Source organism: Solanum dulcamara, chromosome 5 (assembly GCF_947179165.1).
Source record: "Solanum dulcamara chromosome 5, daSolDulc1.2, whole genome shotgun sequence".
NCBI classification, from domain to species: Eukaryota; Viridiplantae; Streptophyta; class Magnoliopsida; order Solanales; family Solanaceae; genus Solanum; species Solanum dulcamara.
Genome location: NC_077241.1, coordinates 22,359,106 through 22,378,899, shown reverse-complemented (window position 1 = coordinate 22,378,899; position 19,794 = coordinate 22,359,106). Strand labels below are relative to the sequence as shown.

The following is a 19,794-nucleotide window of genomic DNA, read 5'->3' as shown; positions in this document are numbered from 1 at the left end:
CTCTACACTCCAACTTTAGATTATTTAAAAAGTGTCAAAATGACACATCAGACCCTTACATTAGGTGTCTAAACTGAATATCTCTTGATTTAGGTGTTTAAGTGAAAGTTGGTGCCAACTTTAAGGGGCCACCGATGGATTTGACCAAAATTTAATTAGCCGTCTTCCTATATAATTTAGGCCTACAAATTTAATTGTACAAAATAAACTTTTTCCATGTTATATTAATAATAATTAAAAGAAAAATGGTGAAAAGACAATTTTTTTAAATTGAAGTCTTTTAGTGGAAGGCAAAAAGTTCAATTAATATTTTAAGGGTTGCTTTTAATATAGTATAGATAGATATAAATAGATATGGATATAGATATATAGAATAGATAGGTAGATAGAGATATCTAGATAGATATAGATGGATAAATGCAAGGTAAGGCTACGTACAATAGACCCTTGTGGTCGGCCCTTTCCCGGATCCTGCGCATAGCGGGAACTTTAGTGCACTGGGCTGCCCTTTTAATATAAGATAGATATAGATTAATTGCAAGCAACCATTAATTAAAAATAAACTGCGTAATATGTAATACTTACTGTAATTACATTCAGCTGAAAAAGCAAAATCCCCTTTTAAGGAAGGACGAAAGAAAAAAATAAAATAAAGGTGTATTTATTTACATATAAATAACAACACACAATTAGGTCAGGCTAATTAGAGGTGCAAAAAAAGAAGAATGTGAAGAGGCAACATGGCAAGTGTAACACTAATATTCAGAGATTAATGGAAATGGTTATAAAATTGGAATTTGAGTAGCCGCAGATCACTTTCTTCATCAGGACTTTGCAATGTTTTTCTTCAATTGTCAATAGGTGCAGTGTGTGGATTTGTTCTCTGTTTGGAGATTTAGTACGTACTGGGGTTTAGAGAAGAATATAATGCTCCATTTATGTGCATGTTCCTGCCAATTTCCCTCAGTCACAAAGGGTATGTATGTGTATTATATGTTTAGATCTATTTGTCCAGATTGAATGCTCAATTATGTCTCATTAATTAACAGTTCATATGTATATATATAATATAGGACTTGAAGTGGAAAATGCTAGAATAATTCCCCAATCGAAGTTGCCTTTTCCAAAAACTGTAAGCTTAATTGAGAGGCAGAAAACGAATGATAATATATTGACAAGGCATAAAGTATCAGAAAGATACATAATTGCAGCCTCGTCACGACAATGTGAAATCTCCTCTAACGATGGTTTATGGATGCAACTGAATGCATTCTATCAATTTTCTCGACCACACACTATATTTGGAACAGTGAGTGCCTTTTATTTTCCTTTTTTTTATTTTTTTATTTGGAAAAAATGCTAGTAAATATGTTGTTACTGATGTTTTTCTTATTTTTTGAAATTTCCCAGATCATAGGGATCAGTTCAGTCTCTATTCTTCCAATAAAATCGTTAGCAGATATTTCTCCCACATTTTTTGTGGGACTATTAAAGGTAAAATTTGGTTAAGTTTGATTTGAGCATAACATATACTAATTTTATAATTTCTGCATAAAAATGTCTTGTTTTTCCTAATTTTAGTTTTTGTGTTTTATTAATCCCTAAAAAGTAATTTCATCAAGTAAACAAATTCTTAAAAGATTCACAACAAGAAAATAGTAAATGCATTTTATCAACAGATGAAAAATGATAGTATGTCCTTTAGTTTTCTTGATTGTGTAATAACGTGTTGTTTGTTGCACTGTAGGCATTAATTCCGTCGCTGTTAATGAACCTTTATGTGGTAGGGTTAAATCAACTCTTTGATGTGGAAATAGACAAGGTAATTTAACTTATCTTTTTGTTTTCTCGATTTTTATATAACAACCATATCCACTAGTGATATCGTCTATGGGCTTTAAAATATGTCATTAGCTAAGAGTTATCTAAAACTTGCGTTCTTATATATCCAGTGTCCTAGCAACGCGTGATTTATTGATGTTCATACCATTCTCGTTGCAATACGGTACTGTACCAAGTGGAATTTGCCTAAACCCACCTAGTTTTACCCTCACAATCACCTCATGTTGCATGCGTTGTGACTATAATATCATATGCCCAAAACGGACAATGTAATATTATTAATGGATTGGATTGTTACATTTTCCCCCAATTTTTCTCTTTTTAACAGGTGAACAAACCAAGTCTGCCACTGGCTTCTGGAGAAATTTCAATGAAACGAGCCATGATAATAGTTATCACCTCCGTACTTATGGTTTGCAATTTCTTCCTTCTTCCATTTTGATAAATTTATTTTTGAATCTGTAGTGTTGGTTATTAGGTACTACTTACTTATAATGAGAGAAAAAAAACTATATTAATCAATTGTACGAATCAGATAGTATCTTGTTCCTTGGTCCAAAATAAATGTATTTGTTTAACTTAAACTAATCTTTAGAAGTCGATAAAGTAAACAATATCTTGGATGTATTTGGTCTTTTTGGAATGCAAGGGGTACTAATCACCCTAGCATAATTTGGTCTTTTTCCCTTGTACCAAGTTTTCTAGTTGTAAATTATAATAGTAGTTAATATTTGCAGAGTTTTGGCATGGGAATAAAGTTTCAATCTCCACCATTATTAGTTGCTCTCATTGTTAGCTTTCTTCTTGGAAGTGCATATTCTATAGAGGTAACTCTGCCACTTCATCATCCTAAACGTTTCTTCCTATTCCCCTTCTCATTTAATTCGTCTTTCTAACTGAGTCCACTGTTTTAAAGTTACCTTTTCTTAGATGGAAAAGAAATGCAGCCTTGGCTGCAATATGCATCATGGTTGTGAGGGCTATTGTTGTTCAGTTTGCATTTTTTGCACATATACAGGTAGTAATTTTTATTTACCGACAATTATCTTTTGTGAAAATATATAGGCATGTTACTATCAAATTATTTTATTTTCTGTAGAAATATTTGCTGGCGAGGCCTATTCTCTATACAAGATCTCTGGTTTTTGCTGTCACATTTATGTGCATCTTCACTGCTGTCATTGCCCTGTTTAAGGTAATCTTAATATGAAACTTGAGTTATTTATTTGGGCTAAACCAATAAATGTAAGAAAATTTCAGGTCATACTAATTAAAACTTTGTGACTTTGACAGGATATTCCTGATGTCAACGGTGATAGAAATTTTGGCATCCAATCTTTCAGTGTCAGCCTTGGACAACAACGAGTTAGTAAAATTTTACTCCATACATATCAATACATTAAGTTCCAATGCAAAAGGTTGTTTTGGAGTAATCTATCTCAAACAGAAAGGTTCGCAAAGCCGCTCCTGCCCAATGTAGAGAAATAATAATCCCACCAAAAAATAATATCCACGTTAAATAATAAAAATTAAAGAATAAAAACTACACCAAATACTTCGTAATGTAGACAAATATAATACTCGATCTAAGCAATATCATACCGCTATAATGAAAAATTCAATACGTGATAATGTTAAAAGCTAAATACAATAACTAAATGATGATGGACAATATCAGTAGCCATAAGCTTTACTATAAACTTAAAAGAAACAACATTCTTTTATTTCACGCACTTCACTATGATATTACCCACTCTCTATTTTCTAGTAGATTATTTAGGATTATTCTCTCTACTCTCTATTTGTCATGACTCAAAATTCACAAGGTGTATATACATTGATGACTGTTGGAGAGAATAAGGCAGAAGGAACGCAGAGTGATGTTGAAGACAAATAAGAGGAAGATAATAAGCAAAATTGGAATCATGTAGCCAGGGATGCTTGAATTTCTCCCAAATCTCTAGCAAAGGCCAATAAGAAGGACAAAGGGAAGGGTAGTTTTGAATTGTTAGCGGGAATGTGAAAATATACGGAACAAGGAAGAACAACAATATTTAATGTGGTTCGGATCAGAATGATCCTACGTCCACCAGAGAACAACTGTATTTATATTAACAAGAAAGGGGAGAGATCCCAAATACAACTAAGAGAATTGCTCTATCAATTCTCTACTCTTCTAATGTATTTTGCAAATGCCTTAGAATATGAGAAGATAAGAAAGAAATATTTTTGAGGTGTGTTTCAAATGAATCAAGAGCTACATATTTATAAGAATAAATTCTTTCTCTTGATGTCATTAATGACATCACATTTTGTCAAGATGTCAAAGTTTACCAAACTTTCACCTACCAAGTTTATCAAACTTTCACCTACCGAGTTGCTACATTAAAACTATCTAGAATCTTGTCAATTTTAACAAATCTCCACCTTGGCAAGCTTCTCCATTTTCTACTTTCTTTCAGCAACTTTTGATTGTGTCTTCAATCTCAACTCTTTCAATCTCCACCATGGTTTGCTTTCCGAGCATGCGTATGAACAACTCTGGCCAAAACTTCTAAGCTTACTGGGAAATCCCGTTGTAAGAAACAAGAAGAATCATGTAGCGATCCTCCAGGGAGTATGCTACTACTTTTAAAAAAAACGTATATTAAATTCGTGACATAAAAACAAATAACTTTCCGTAAGACCCATTTATATAATCTAAAAAAATAGTGAAAGGTGTAAGTTGTTAGCCAACTAAATTTTTTTTCCATCAAAATTAAATCGAATAAAAATTCCAATTTAGGACAGGCGACTTCTCAAAATAGTTTTTTTTAAAAATAGCTTTCGAGACATTTCGTGTATTACAATAATTTATGCTTCATTCAAATATTCCAACTCCAAAGGGGAAATTTAGTGCTTCATAAAACTTGGACATGTACATACCCCAAAATTTACAAAACAAGCAACCATCCTTAAGTTACAACCCTCAGAAATACGTACATAAATACAAATATACAAGCAACCCATAAATCATAAACACGTCCCAAAATACTACAAAATATAGATGCCTATATGCAAATGTGATCTTCATTTAAGCTCCCAAAACTTCATCTCCAATGGCCAATCTCAAGCCTCTTCTCGGACATTTCCTACGATAGAAATAACTATCGCTAAGCATAAAGCTTAGTGGTATAAAACTATAAGTTTGAAACCTTTGGGTTCTTCAACTTATTTTCTCAAGTCGTGGGCAACACAAATGTACACATCATAAATAAATCAAGACAACAAATATATCATGACTATCAAGTTTGATGTGTAAAAGGGTAAGTGGCAATAATTCATGAAAGCATATTTATAAGATTTAACATCAAGTTTCGCCCAATATGTACGTCATGCCGTCACACCAAACATGATTCAAGTATCAAGAAGGACCGAAGCCCTGTATCAAGAAGGGTAAAGACCCAATAATCAAGAGAACCAAGAACCATATTAAAAATGGCTTCCTAATTCGTACTTAAAATGGACAACTTCCATACTTAAGACGAACTAAAAATCCATAATCAAGATGGCAAAGGGTCCGAAACAAGAGGCATGCCAATAGTGACAAAGTCACAGCCACAAGAAGGAAAAGGTCCACAAGAATGTCAAGTGATCGAGCAATCCGTACAAGTGGGCGAGTTAAGCAAGTGTCTTGCAAATTTCCAAAGATACCAATATGACAAGATAAATTTCAAGACAATAGCAACCATACCAAGATAGGATTTCAATATACTAGTAGTAAACAAGAGTTTCTACACAAACCTCAGCCTTTTAGAATACCACAATCCAATACGACTTCAGGAGTTCAAACCGTAGACCAACCCGTGTCTCAAGTTCCTCAATTTGTACACGATATAAACAACCTTGAAAATACCATTAAATGCCCTCTTTAATTCCCATCATCTCCATAATATTGACATAAAACAAGATTTCTTATTAAAAATAAGCCTAGAATATTTCCACCCGAACTATGTTACTAAAATAGTAAATTCGAAAAGCCTAACACTTCAGGTTGTATCTAATATTTGGAATTGAAAACGGCAAAACTGGTCTTTATTCACTACATGAAACTTTTAGATATATGTCTTAAGTTTTTAACCCAAAAGAAATAAATATAAAAATCATTTTGTAAAAAACGATATTATCCAAATACTAACAGCTACTTAAAAATGAGAATCTGGACAGCCACACTTGTCTGGTTGTATCTAAGTTTGCAAACTGAAAATGGCAAAACTGGACTTTATCCCTTTCACAAAACATTTATATCTATGTCTTATGTTTCCAATCCAAAAGAAATCAACACAAAACTCATTTTGTACAAAACGATATCACCAACGCACTAACGGCTGTACCCTCCAAAAATGGGTTTGCAAACAAAGTTTATTCCCCCAATTTCGACAACAACTACTTATCAAAAACATCAACAAAAATATCAACAATCATTCTATATCATAACTTAACTAATTCCACTCATTTAATCCAACCAAAACAGCTCCTAATCCATAAGTCTCAACAAAGCAACAAACAAGTTTACAATGCTACTTTCTCCGTTTTAATCCATTAAATCTCTAAACATGCTTGTTAACAAGAAAAAGAACCTCAATCTTACCTTAGGTGTGCAGAAACTACGACAACACACTCCTTACTAGCTGATTTTTAGCTCAAAGTGAAGACAACGTAATGTGCAATGCCTTTCTCTTCACGAGCTTCAGAATTCGGGACTCAGATTTGGGTAGACAATGGCTTCTTAGCCTAGAAGCTCTCTCTTTCCCTCTTTCTCTATGATGTTATAGAAAGTTATGGTCTAAAATGGAAGATATAAGATGAACTTATCCTTTAAATGTCAAAGAAAATGGGCCTGACCTGACTTGGATTCGGGTTGGGCCCAAAATCATCACCCTGCTTGACCTTTCTGCGTTAAAACGTCCATAACTTTTTATTCCGATTTCTCCTATAAGCCTACGACCTATGGTTGGAAATGTATTTCAATTATCTAGAACTTTCATTTTATAAGCTTTCCCAAATTTCCAAATTATAAAAGGTTTATGGCCTCCCTAAGTCTGATCACCCGAAAATATAGCTAGAATAAAACATTTTTTCCCCGTAACAAAATTTGAGTCAGTAGCAGTTGATCATATCATCAAGAAATAACTACTTTAATGCGAAAATTAGCTCAAATAATTAGGGGCGTTACAACTCTCTCCTCCTTAAGAAATTTCATCTCAAAATTTACCTTATGCTAGTCTCAAAACAAATGGGGATATTGAATTCGCATGTCCTCTTCTCGCTCTCAGGTTGCTTCATTGCCAGAATGATTTCTCCAAAGGACTTTTACTAAAGGAACTTTCTTGTTTCTAAGCTCTTTTGTCTCATGGGCCAAGATTTGGATAGGTTCCTCATTATATGTCACATCAGGGCTTATCTCAATGGATTCGACAGGAAGAACATGAGATGGATCTGAGCGATATCTTCTAAACATAGAAACATGGAAGACATTGTGGATTCTATCTAACTCCGGTGGAAGAGCTAGTTTATAAGTAACTGGACCAACTCTCTCAAGTACTTCATATGGTCCAATAAATCGAGGACTAAGTTTTCCTTTTTGGCCAAATATCATAATCTTCTTCCATGGAGAAACCTTTAAAAATACCTTATCTCCCACTTGGTACTCAATTTCACGCCTCTTAAGATCAACATAAGATTTTTGTCTATCTGAAGCAATTTTTAGATGGTCCTTGATGACTTTTACCTTATCTTCAGTTTGTTGCACAATCTCAGGACCAATCAGTTTTCGTTCACCAACTTCACTCTAGCAAAGAGGAGTTCTACACTTTCTCCCATATAAGGCTTTGTAGGGAGGCATGCCAATACTTGATTGGTAGCTATTATTATAAGCGAATTCTACCAAGGCTAGGTGTCTGTCCCAACTACCTTCAAATTCCATAATGCAAGCTCGAAGCATATCTTTCAAGATTTGAATCACCCTCTCGGATTGGCCATCTGTCTGAGGATGAAAAGACGTACTAAAGTTCAACCTAGTGCCCAAAGCTTCTTGCAAGCTAGTCCAGAATCTAGATGTAAACCTTGGGTCTCGGTCAGATACAATAGAAACAGGAACACCATGTAGCATCACAATCTCATTAACATACAATTCTGCTAAATGTTCAAGTGAGTTGTCCATTTTGATGGCCAAGAAATGAGCACTTTTGGTTAGCCTATCCACTATAACCCAAATTGCATCATGATTTCTTTGAGTGTGTGGAAGCCCAGAAACAAAGTCCATGGATATCCTTTCCCATTTCCACTCAGGTATCGATAAGTGTTGTAGTAACCCTGTTGGGACTTGATGCTCAGCCTTTATCTGTTGACAAGCTAAGCATTTAGAAATATATTCTGCAATGTCCTTCTTCATACCATTCCACTAGTAATGTTCTTTGATGGTTTGATACATTTTGGTACCTCCCGGATGCATTGCATATGATGAAGTATGTGCTTCATTCAAGATTTCTCTCCTCAATTTGCCATCGTTAGGAATGCATAATCTATTTTGGTATAACAAGACACCATCCTCCTTTAATGTAAAATCTTTCTTTTCCCCCTTTTTAACTTCTTTGGTCAATTTTATGAGTTTCTTATTTAACTTTTGCCCTTCTTTCACCTGTTCACGCAATGTTGGTTTGACTCGCAAATTAGCAACCACTGAACCATATGATTCAATTCATGTGGTTTTAATTTCTGAGAGGCATAAGAATTAGCTTTCCCTTCTTGCATCAACACACATCCCAAACCACGATGAGAAGCGTCATTATATATCACGTACTCTTTCCCCTTCATTGGTAGAGTAAGTATAAACGCTTGTGTCAACAAGGATTTGAGTGTTTCAAAGCTCTCTTAGCACTTGTCATCCCAAGTAAACTTCACTTCCTTCTTCAAAAGTCTAGTCAAAGGAGAGGCTATAATGGAGAAGCCTTTCACAAACCTTCTAAAGTATCCTTCTAAACCCAAGAAACTTCTTAACTCAGTAGGACTTTTAGGAGTTTTCCATTCAACAACTGCTTCAATTTTACTAGGATCCACCTTCACACCTTTGGCTGACACCACATATCCCAGAAAAGCCACTTCATTAAGCCAAAATTCACACTTTGAAAGTTTAGCATAAAGTTCCTTCTCCTTCAAAGTTTGCAAAACAATCCAAAGATGTTTATCATGCTCTTCTTTACTCTTGGAATATATTAAAATATCATCTATAAAAACCACCACAAATTGATCAAGATAAGGCCTAAATACTCAATTCATTAAATCCATGAATATTGCAGGAGCATTAGTCAATCCAAATGGCATTACTAAGAATTCATAATGACCGTATCGAGTTCTAAAAGCAGTTTTAGGAACATCTTCCTTTCTAACACGCAGTTGGTGATACCTAGACCTTAAATCAATCTTTGAGAATAAATTGGCACCCTTTAGCTGGTCAAACAAATCATCAATCCTTGGTAGTGGATATCTGTTCTTGATTGTTATTTTGTTCAATTGTCGATAGTCAATACAAAGTCTAAGAGTACCATCTTTCTTCTTCACAAATAACACAGGGGCTCCCCAAGGAGAAATACTTAGACGAATAAGACCTTTCTCAAGAAGTTCTTGCAATTGAGTTTTCAATTCCCTTAATTCTGCTGGTGCCATTCTATAAGGAGTGATAGAAATAGGAGTAGATCTAGGAATGAGCTTGATCGGAAATTCAACTTCTCTTTTTGGTGGTAACCCAGGAAGATTTTCTGGAAACACTTCTGGAAAGTCACACACAGTAGGTATATCTTTAAGACTAGGACTCTCCACACGTATATCAATTATGTGAGCAAGATATGCACTGCAACCTTGACGAATTATCTTTCTTGCTAAGGCCGTAAAAATAATATTAGATGACAATGATCTTTCACCATGTACAATGATATGTGAAAATGAAGGGTCTTTAAAAGTCACATGCTTAGACTTACAATCCACTACTGCATGATATTTATAAAGCCAATCCATACAGATAATAATATCAAAATCGTGGAAAGGCATTTCAATCAAATCAGCAGGAAAGATCATGTTTTGAATCATGAAGGGATAAGCTTGGTAAACACGACTACAAACAACTTGGTAGCCCAAAGGACTTTCAACTAGAACGTCAAAGTTAAGTCTCACAGATTTCACATTTTCAGAAAGAACAAGTGATGAACAAATATAGGAATGTGTAGAGCCAGGATCAAATAGTGTAAACACAGATAAGCCATATAAGTGGAATTTACCAACAACCACGTCCTGTCCCTTTTGATTATCTCTCTGCCTCATAGAATAAGCTCATGCAGTAGCTCTGGACCCGCTAGCTTGAGTTGCTCCACTTGTCCCCGCTGCTTGGTTGTTTTTAGGCCTTGCACCTCTATTGGTTTGAGGAGGATTATTAGAAGACTTATTAACTGAGCCCTCAGTATGCAAGGAAGGGACATTTTTAGGCTTAGGACAGTCCCTCACTTTATGATCAAAGCTGCCACAATTAAAACATGCACTAGAAGCTCTCCTGCAAGCACCATAATGATTCTTTCCACATTCTGCACAAGTGGGAACGCGAGTCTTGCCTTGTCTATAACTCGGGGTACTAGCTGTAGAAAAATTTAGTCTGCTTTGCTTCTGTTGATCTGACCTGTTGACACTACCAGACTTAGAATCATCAAACCTTCCCTTCTTGGATGGACCTCCAAAATCTGACCTAGGCTTCCGGAATCTATTCTCATATCTACTAGCTTCTTCCTTATCAAGTCTTTCCCAAGTGAAAGCAGCAGAAACTAATTTACAAAAGTTCTCATGTTGCAGGATTGCCACATTCTTTCTAATGGAATCGTTTAGGCCATCTTCAAACCTCCTGCATTTATCTTTTTCATCGGTAATAATGCCTCCAGCATAACGAGAGAGTCTAAGAAATTTTTGTTGATACTCTGTGATAGACATGCCTCGTTGCCTTAGATTCAAAAACTCTTTTTTCTTAGCATCACAATAAGCAGATGGGACATACTTCATATGAAATTCTTTAACAAAATCATCCCAAGTAAGAACTGGAGGTTTTGCTTTTGCATTTGGCACACTTACCCACCAATCATAAGCATCCTTCTGCAATAACGAGATGGCATACCTGAATTTGGCAACATCTGAACACTCTAACTGCTCAAACACCCTCTCTATGTGCTCAAGCCATTGTTCAGCATAGGTGGGATCAACCGTGCCTTCAAACTCAACTCTACCCATTTTTCTCATTTTTTCGAAGTTCAACCCACTGGGATCATGAATTGTTTCAGCCATACGGTGAAAGAATTCAGCCATCTGTTGAAAAGGAGGATTCATAACTTGAATACCAGGGCTCCTGTGAGAATGAGGACCAACTCTTACACCTTGTTGATTTCCCACACCGGACCTACTAGTATGGGGAATAGATTGACCCGAGGACTGTTCGCCAACCCCTTCTAATGTATAAGGTTAGGAATAAGAGTCACCTATATCTTCACGAGCATCTTCCATAGGTCTACGAGAAGAAGAGGTCATAATGTAACTCCTTAAAAAGTGAAGAGCACATTGCATTAGGGACATGAATATGATGCATTTGCAACTTGTATGAATTAAATATGCTATTTACCCTATAGTGATCACATAATATAGCCCAAACCTTTTAAAAAAACAAGTGTAAGTAAATCACAGCGAACTTCCTAGAATCACAAACCTAGGCTCTGATACCAACACTTGTAGCGACCCTCCAGGGAGGATGCTACTACTTTAAAAAAAACATATATTAAATTCGTGACACAAAAACAAATAACTTTCCCTAAGGCCCATTTATATAATCTAAAAAAAATAGTGAAAGGTGAAAGTTGTTAGCCAACTAATTTTGTTTTTCATCTCAATTAAATCGAATAAAAATTTCAATTTAGGACAGGCGACTTCTCAAAATAGTTGTTTTTAAAAATAGCTTTCGAGACATTTCATGTATTACGATAATTTATGCTTCATTCAAATATTCCAACTCCAAAGGAAAAATTTAGTGCTTCATAAAACTTGGACATGTACATACCCCAAAATTTACAAAACAAGCAACCATCCTTAAGTTACAACCCTCAGAAATACGTACATAAATACAAATATACAAGCAACCCATAAATCATAAACACGTTCCAAAATACTACAAAATATAGATGCCTATATACAAATGTGATCTTCATTTAAGCTCCCAAAACTTCATCTCCAATGGCCAATCTCAAGCCTCTTCTCGGACATTTCCTACGATAGAAATAACTATCGCTAAGCATAAAGCTTAGTGGTGTAAAACTACAAGTTTGAAGCCTTTGGGTTCATCAACTTATTTTCTCAAGTCGTGGGCAACACAAATGTACACATCATAAATAAATCAAGACAACAAATATATCATGACTATCAAGTTTGATGTGTAAAAGGGTAAGTGTCAATAATTCATGAAAGCATATTTACAAGATTTAACATCAAGTTTCGTCCAATAGGTACGTCATGCCGTCACACCAAACATGATTCAAGTATCAAGAAGGACTGAAGCCCTGTATCAAGAAGGGTAAAGACCCAATAATCAAGAGAACCAAGAACCATATTAAAAATGGCTTCCTAATTCGTACTTAAAATGGACAACTTCCATACTTAAGACGAACTAAAAATCTATAATCAAGATGGCAAAGGGTCCAAAATAAGAGGCATGCCAATAGTGACAAAGTCACAGCCACAAGAAGGACAAGGTCCACAAGAATGTCAAGTGATCGAGCAATCCGTACAAGTGGGCGAGTTAAGCAAGTGTCATGCAAATTTCCAAAGATACCAACATGACAAGATAAATTTCAAGACAATAGCACCCATACCAAGATAGGATTTCAATATACTAGTAGTAAAAAAGGGTTTATACACAAACCTCAGCCTTTTAGAATACCACAATCCAATACGACTTCAGGAGTTCAAACCGTAGACCAACCCGTGTCTCAAGTTCCTCAATTTGTACACGATATAAACAACCTTAAAAATACCATTAAATGCCCTCTTTAATTCCCATCATCTCCATAATATTGACATAAAACAAGATTTCTCATTAAAAATAAGCCTAGAATATTTCCACCCGAACTATGTTACTAAAATAGTAAATTCGAAAAGCCGAACACTTCAGGTTGTATCTAATTTTTGGAATTGAAAATGGCAAAAATGGTCTTTATTCACTCATGAAACTTTTAGATCTATGTATTAAGTTTTCAACCCAAAAAAAATAAATACAAAAATCATTTTGTACAAAAAGATATCATCCAAATACTAACAGCTACTTAAAAACTAGAATCTAGACAGCCACACTTGTCCGGTTGTATCTAAGTTTGCAAACTGAAAACGGTAAAAATGGACTTCATCCCCTTCACAAAACATTTAGATCTATGTATTAAGTTTCCAATCCAAAGGAAATCAACATAAAACTCATTTTTTACAAAATGATATCACCAACGCACTAACGGCTGTACCCTCCAATAACGGGTTTGCAAACAAAGTTTATTCCCCCAATTTCGATAACAACTGCTTATCAACAACATCAAAAACAATATAAAAAATCATTCTACATCATAACTTAACTAATTACACTCATTTAATCCAACCAAACCAGCCCCTAATCCATAAGTCTCAACAAAGCAACAAACAAGTTTACAACGCTACTTCCTCCATTTTAATCCATTAAATCTCTAAACAAGCTTGTTAACAAGAAAAAGAACCTCAATATTACCTTAGGTGTGCAGCAACTATGATAACACACTCCTTACTAGCTGATTTTTAGCTCAAAGTGAAGACAACGTAATGTGCAACGCCTTTCTCTTCAAGAGCTTCAGAATTCGGGACTCGGATTTGGGTAGAAAATAGCTTCTTTGCCTAGAAGCTCTCTCTTTCCCTCTTTATCTATGATGTTCTAGAAAGTTATGGTCTACAATGGAAGAGATAAGATGAACTTATCCTTTAAATGTCAAAGATAATGGGCCTGACCCGACTTGGATTCGGGTTGGGCCCAAAATCATCAATCTGCTTGACCTTTCTGCGTTAAAATGTCCATAACTTCTTATAACTTCTTATTACGATGTCGCCTATAAATCCACGACCTATGGTTGGAAAGGTATTTCAATTATCTAGAACTTTCATTTTATAAGATTTCCCAAATTTCCAAATTATAAAGGGTTTATGGCCTCCCTAAGTATGATCACCCGAAAACATAGCTAGAATAAAACATTTTTTTCCCCGTAACAAAATTCGAGTCAGTAGCAGTTGATCATATCATCAAGAAATAACCACTTTAATTCGAAAATTAGCTCAAATAGTTAGGGGCGTTACAAATCAAACCTTTGTTGAACACACTAACTCCACCTAGCAGTTGTTCTCCCAGAGTTTGCATCAGTTGATACATACTCCCGCCAAGTCCTTACAGTATGCAAACTTGGCAAACGATACTATTTTGGTCAGCATGTCTGCTGTGTTATCTTCTGTGATAATCTTCTTGACCTTGATAGCTCCTTCTTCAATGACATCTCGAATGAAATGGAATCTGACATCAATATGTTTGGTGCGCTCATGAAATCTTTAATTTTTAATCAAATGAATAGCACTTTGACTATCACATCTTATAGTTGATTCCAGTTGAACCAAACTCAATTCTACCACCAAAACTTTCAACTAGATAACTTTTTTCACTGCCTCTGTTACTGCCATACATTTTGCCTCTGTTTTTGACAAAACGATAATTAATTATAAAGTTGATTTCCAACTAACGGCACTGCCAATGAGAGTAAGGATGTATCCAGTTGTAGACCATCTTCTATGAAGATCCCCTGCATAGTCAGAATCCACAAAATCGAGAACTGAAATACTTTCACTTTTTTGAAAGGTTAGGCTAACATCAGAAGCTCCTTTGAGATATCTCAATATCCACTTGATAGCTTCCCAATGCCTTTTTCCTGGATTGTCCATGTACCTACTTACCACACTTACAGATTGAGAAATATCTGGACGTGTGCACACCATAGCATACATAATGGTACCAACTGTGGTAGCATAAAGAACTTTTGACATATGCTCCACCTCATCCCAGACTGAGGCGTTTGTAACTCTAAAAGCTTAAAATGAGAAGCTAACGGTATACTTACAGACTTGCTCATCTGCATATTAAATCTCTCAAGAACCGTTTCAATGTATCTCTTCTGAGAAAGATGTACAACACCATCTTCTCTTGAAATTTTCATTCCAAGAATTTTCTTTGCAGCTCTCAATTCTTTCATGTCAAATTTCTTGCTCAACAATTTCTTCAAAATATTTATCTCTGTGATGTTGTTAGCAGCAATAAGCATATCATCAACATACAATAGTAAATAAATCATAGAGTTACTAGACATTTTTTTGTGATACTCACAACTATCAAATGCACTCCTCTAGAATTCATGTGTAATCATTAATGCATCAAACCTTTTGTACCATTGTCTAGGAGATTGGTTCAAACCATACAAAGATTTCTTCAGTTGGCATAAATGATCTTCTTTTCCCTGAGCTATAAAACCTTCAGGATATTCCATATAGATTGTCTCTTCTAGATCACCGTGTAAAAAAAGCAGTTTTGACATCAAGTTGTTGAAGCTCTAAATCAAATTGTGCAACCAATGCTAGTAGCATGCGAATTGAGTTATTTTTCACGACTGGAAAGAATATCTCATTATAGTCAATTCCCTTCTTTTGACTGAAACCCTTTGCAACCAATCTCGCCTTGAATCTAGCATCTTCCACTTCTGGAATACCTTCTTGTTTTCTGTAAATCCATTTGCATCCAACTGTCTTCTTCCCCTTTGGCCTTTCAACTAAGACCCATGTCTTCTTTTTGTGAAGAGACTCCATCTCTTCCATCATGGCTAACTACCATTGTGCAGCATCTTTGCAAGAAGTTGCTCAACATATGAAGAGAGATTGAGGTCTTTAATCTCTTCTTCAGCAGCTACGAATGCATATGCAATTAGATTTACTTGCTCTATAAGACATTCCAATTTTTGTATCTGCCTTTTGTCCCTTCCCTTTGCAATTTATATGGTTTATTGACAGCATGTTCTTCAAGATCTGCATCTTTTGACTTATCAACTTGAGTTTATTAATACGTTTCCTTGGTATGCTCCACCTGTAGCTCCACCTCCTCGTTGTTCTTGTTGTTTGATAACTCCACAAAAACTTTACGAGGATCAAGTATAGAGGATTCATCAAAGGTAACATCTCTACTAGCTACAAATTTGAGTAAAGGTAAACACCAAAGTTTGTACCCTTTTACTCCATTCATACCCTACGATAGCTTTTTTATCCCTTGGTTTAAGCTTTCCTTTATTAACATGATAATAAGACGGACACCCAAATATTCACAGGTATGAATAGTTAGAGGGTTCACCTGACCATAACTCATTCAGAGTCTTAAAGTTAATCGCTAATGCTGGAGATCGATTGACAATATGAGAAGCAGTGTGAACTGCTTCATCCTAAAATACTTTGGACATTTTTATCTTGTCAGAGCATACAACGAGCCTTCTTAAGAAGAGTTCTATTTATTCTCTCGGCAACTCCATTCTGCTGTGGTGTGTGCCTGACCGTCTTATGTCTTGCGATCCCATGAACCTTGCAGAAATTATTGAACTCTTCACTGCAAAACTCCAAGCCATTATCTGTACAAAGATACTTGATTTTTCTCTCCGTTTGATTCTCAACAAAAAACTTCCATTCTTTAAATACTTCAAAAACATCACTTTTTGCCTTCAAGAAACGCACCCAAGCCTTTCATAAAAAATCATTAATGAATGTGAGAAGATATCTCTTTCCTCCCTTTGATGGAAGCTGAGAGGGACCCCATAAATCTGAATGTATGTATTCTACCACTCCTCCCGTCTTGCACTTGCCAATGCTGAAACTAACCTTCTTCTGCTTCCCTAGGGCACAATGCTTACAAAATTCAAGTGTGATGATCTTCTCACTGTTCAAAAGGTTGTGTTTTCTCAACATCTCCAGTCCTCGTGCTCTCATATGTCCTAGTCTTATGTGCCATAATTGTGCCTTATCATCATCAGATAACTGCTACACAGTAGATGCATTTATAGAGCCAACAATGGTGCTTTCTTCTAGTATGTACAAGCCATTTTCCAGCTTGGGCTTCAGCATGACTAAAGAACCTTTAGACACCTTCATTATACCTTCCTCGCTCATGTAATTATAGCCTTGATTATCTAAAGTACCCAAGAATATCAAATTCTTCTTCAGATTAGGAACATGACGGACTTCTGTAATAGTCCTCACGATTCCATCATGGCAGCGAACCCGAATTGAACCAATGCCAACTAATTTACAAGTTGTATTATTTCCCATTGCTATAGTTCCTCCACTTTTCTCATAGCTGTTGAACCAATCTCTTCGGAATGTCATATGCAGAGTACAACCAGAGTCTAACACCCATTCGTTTTCATGGACTCCACTATTGCATGATGTTAGTACATATTCATCATCAAAATTATGTACCTTCTCAATAATGGATGCACTCATATTTTCTTTTGGAATTTGACATAGGACAATCTCGTTTAAAGTGTTACACCCCGTACTTTTGTACCTTGGAACGCATTCTTAAGTCTCTTGAAAGGATCTTAAGTTTCATGGAAGGATCGTAAGCCTCTTAAGTTTCTTAAGGTTTCTTAAAGTTTATTAAAGCTTCTAAAAGCTTCTTAAGTTTCTTAAAAGATTCCTAAGTTTTTGAAAGCTTCTTAGAAGTTATCATGTGAGCCGGATAGGCTATAATGCTATCAAACAACTCTAAGGAAAGGAGAATGTGATACCCTATGGCAGGGAGGATTGGAAATAAAGTTATAGGAATTCAGAAGAAATTGGAGGCCAAGTAGTGAGTCGTAGGACCCGACTTACTTGTGTAAGCTATTACCTTGGATGTGTTACATACATAAGCTACCAACATGGAAATTTTACATACTTAAGCTACTTGGGTACATACCAAGCTTACGTAGCAAGGATTACATAGATTCATAAAAGAAGACGAGATTATGAACCCACGAGGGGGGAAAAAAGTGACACCTGCAGTATAAGAGAGTTCCATGTGGAAGAAGCTGGAGTAAGGGGTGGGACGCGCATGCCACATGGCAGCCCCGTATTGGAGGAGGTGATGCGTTGGCCCAATGAGGGTTTGACATATGTCACCACTTAGGGGTTGAAACGTGTCACCCCCTTAGGTGGCCTATACATATATGTGTCATAAAACTTATCAAAGTTCCATACATTTCTAGAAAACTCAAGAATAAGAGAGAAAGGAAGAGAAGAAACTAAAGAGGTAGAGAGAGAACGCCATGGATTTGGAGAGGAAAGAGGTAAGTTCTCCGATTTCATTACATGAATTAATTATCTAGGGTATACTATGATGTTATGAAGGTATTGGTAATGTAAATTTATGGTTTGTAGCATCCCCAAAATGTTAACAAACATCCCCGAAGTTTCAGCTGCGCTAAATAAAATTCCGAGGCGAGTTCCGGAAAGTTTTGGCGAGTTTCGGGTAAGGTAAAGTTTTCCCTTTCGAACTAGAGTTTATGATAATGTTATGAGGTATATTACATGTCTTGAATGAGGTTGTAAATGGAAAATTTCATAAGGACTCTTGATGTTAGAAACAAACTAAATTAAAGTCGTTATAGCTAAATCGAAGTCGAGTAATGTGTTGTGATTGTGGTGCTGCATTTGCAGCTTGTTTGGTGGTGTGTTGCAGGGATGGAAAATATTCTAAAAAGGGTGTTGGTTCTGCTGGTTGCAGCCACACGACCCCGTTCTGCTGGTTGCAGCCACACGACCCCTCCATTTGGTATGGTTAAAGATTTTACGAAATAACGGTTAAAAACTCTATTTTGTTATCGTAGTTTTGAGCTAGTGGTTTGGAGTTGTATTGAGTAATGTTGAAGTGATTTAGTTGAATATGTGCTTCTGGTTGTTTTTGTTGGTATGGTTGTTAAAATGGTGGCCGAGTTGAAATCTCGGGGATGTTGAAGTTATAGGGGAGATGCTGCCCAATTTTTGGTAACTTCGGAGCTAGTAATAAGCTAGTTAAGGGAAATGGTTAAGGAAATAATTCCTATGGATACGTGGATGTAGAGTTGGAAATTAGAAAGTGAAAGGTTATTAATCTTAGTATTACTCTGATGTTAAATAGGTTCAAAGACAACGAGGCGAACGTGGGTGAGAGTAATTCATAAGAGGTATGTAAAACTATCCGTTCCTTCTTTTGGCATGTCTTTGGCATAAGTATGTAAAGCTAACCGTTCCTTCTTTTGACATGTCTTTGGCATAAGTATGTAAAACTAACCATTCTTTCTCTTGGCATGTTTTGACATAAGTATATGAAGCTAATATTTCTTTTTGGCATGGTTTTTATGAAACAAGTATATGACTTTTATATGATTCCAAGGAAATTCCTATTCGTAGAGCCGCTAGGATGGCCAACTTCTTAATTTTTCAAAGGATATTTTATCATGCCTAGATACGTGTATATGATTCCAAAAGTTCTATTTGGATATAACTAGTGATATTCAAAAGGTACTTGATACGACTCTTGTCTTGATTTTTGAATAATAGCTTATTTTGTTAACTCCATCAAGTCTCAAAAATGATTTAAAGTGCATTTTATTTCTCACTACTCCACTTGTGGATGCCTCAATGCTTCCTTCACCGAGCCTGGGTTAGGTTTTGTTATCGTGTGTACTTTTCTGCATCGTTCGTCGTTCTTCGACGTGAGGGGGCAGGTACGCCCTGTACATGGGTTTGATTTGTGGAGTTATGACGTTCCATGTACACATATGATATGAT

At 35.8% G+C, this 19,794-nt stretch overlaps 1 protein-coding gene across 2 annotated transcripts in view; it reads left to right on the top strand.

Annotated features, from left to right (window-relative positions):
* The first annotated feature begins 703 nt into the window (after positions 1 to 703).
* Positions 704 to 19,794, top strand: part of LOC129889092 (homogentisate geranylgeranyltransferase-like) — a 44,477-nt gene continuing 25,386 nt past the window's right edge. For both annotated transcript variants that reach the window (XM_055964224.1, XM_055964225.1), the window contains exons 1-9: positions 704 to 976; positions 1,074 to 1,309; positions 1,411 to 1,494; positions 1,748 to 1,822; positions 2,171 to 2,254; positions 2,580 to 2,669; positions 2,759 to 2,860; positions 2,942 to 3,037; positions 3,136 to 3,207. In XM_055964224.1, coding sequence (XP_055820199.1) covers positions 928 to 976; positions 1,074 to 1,309; positions 1,411 to 1,494; positions 1,748 to 1,822; positions 2,171 to 2,254; positions 2,580 to 2,669; positions 2,759 to 2,860; positions 2,942 to 3,037; positions 3,136 to 3,207 — 888 coding nt within the window. In that variant the 5' untranslated portion in view covers positions 704 to 927. The remainder of the gene's footprint in view (positions 977 to 1,073; positions 1,310 to 1,410; positions 1,495 to 1,747; positions 1,823 to 2,170; positions 2,255 to 2,579; positions 2,670 to 2,758; positions 2,861 to 2,941; positions 3,038 to 3,135; positions 3,208 to 19,794) is intronic.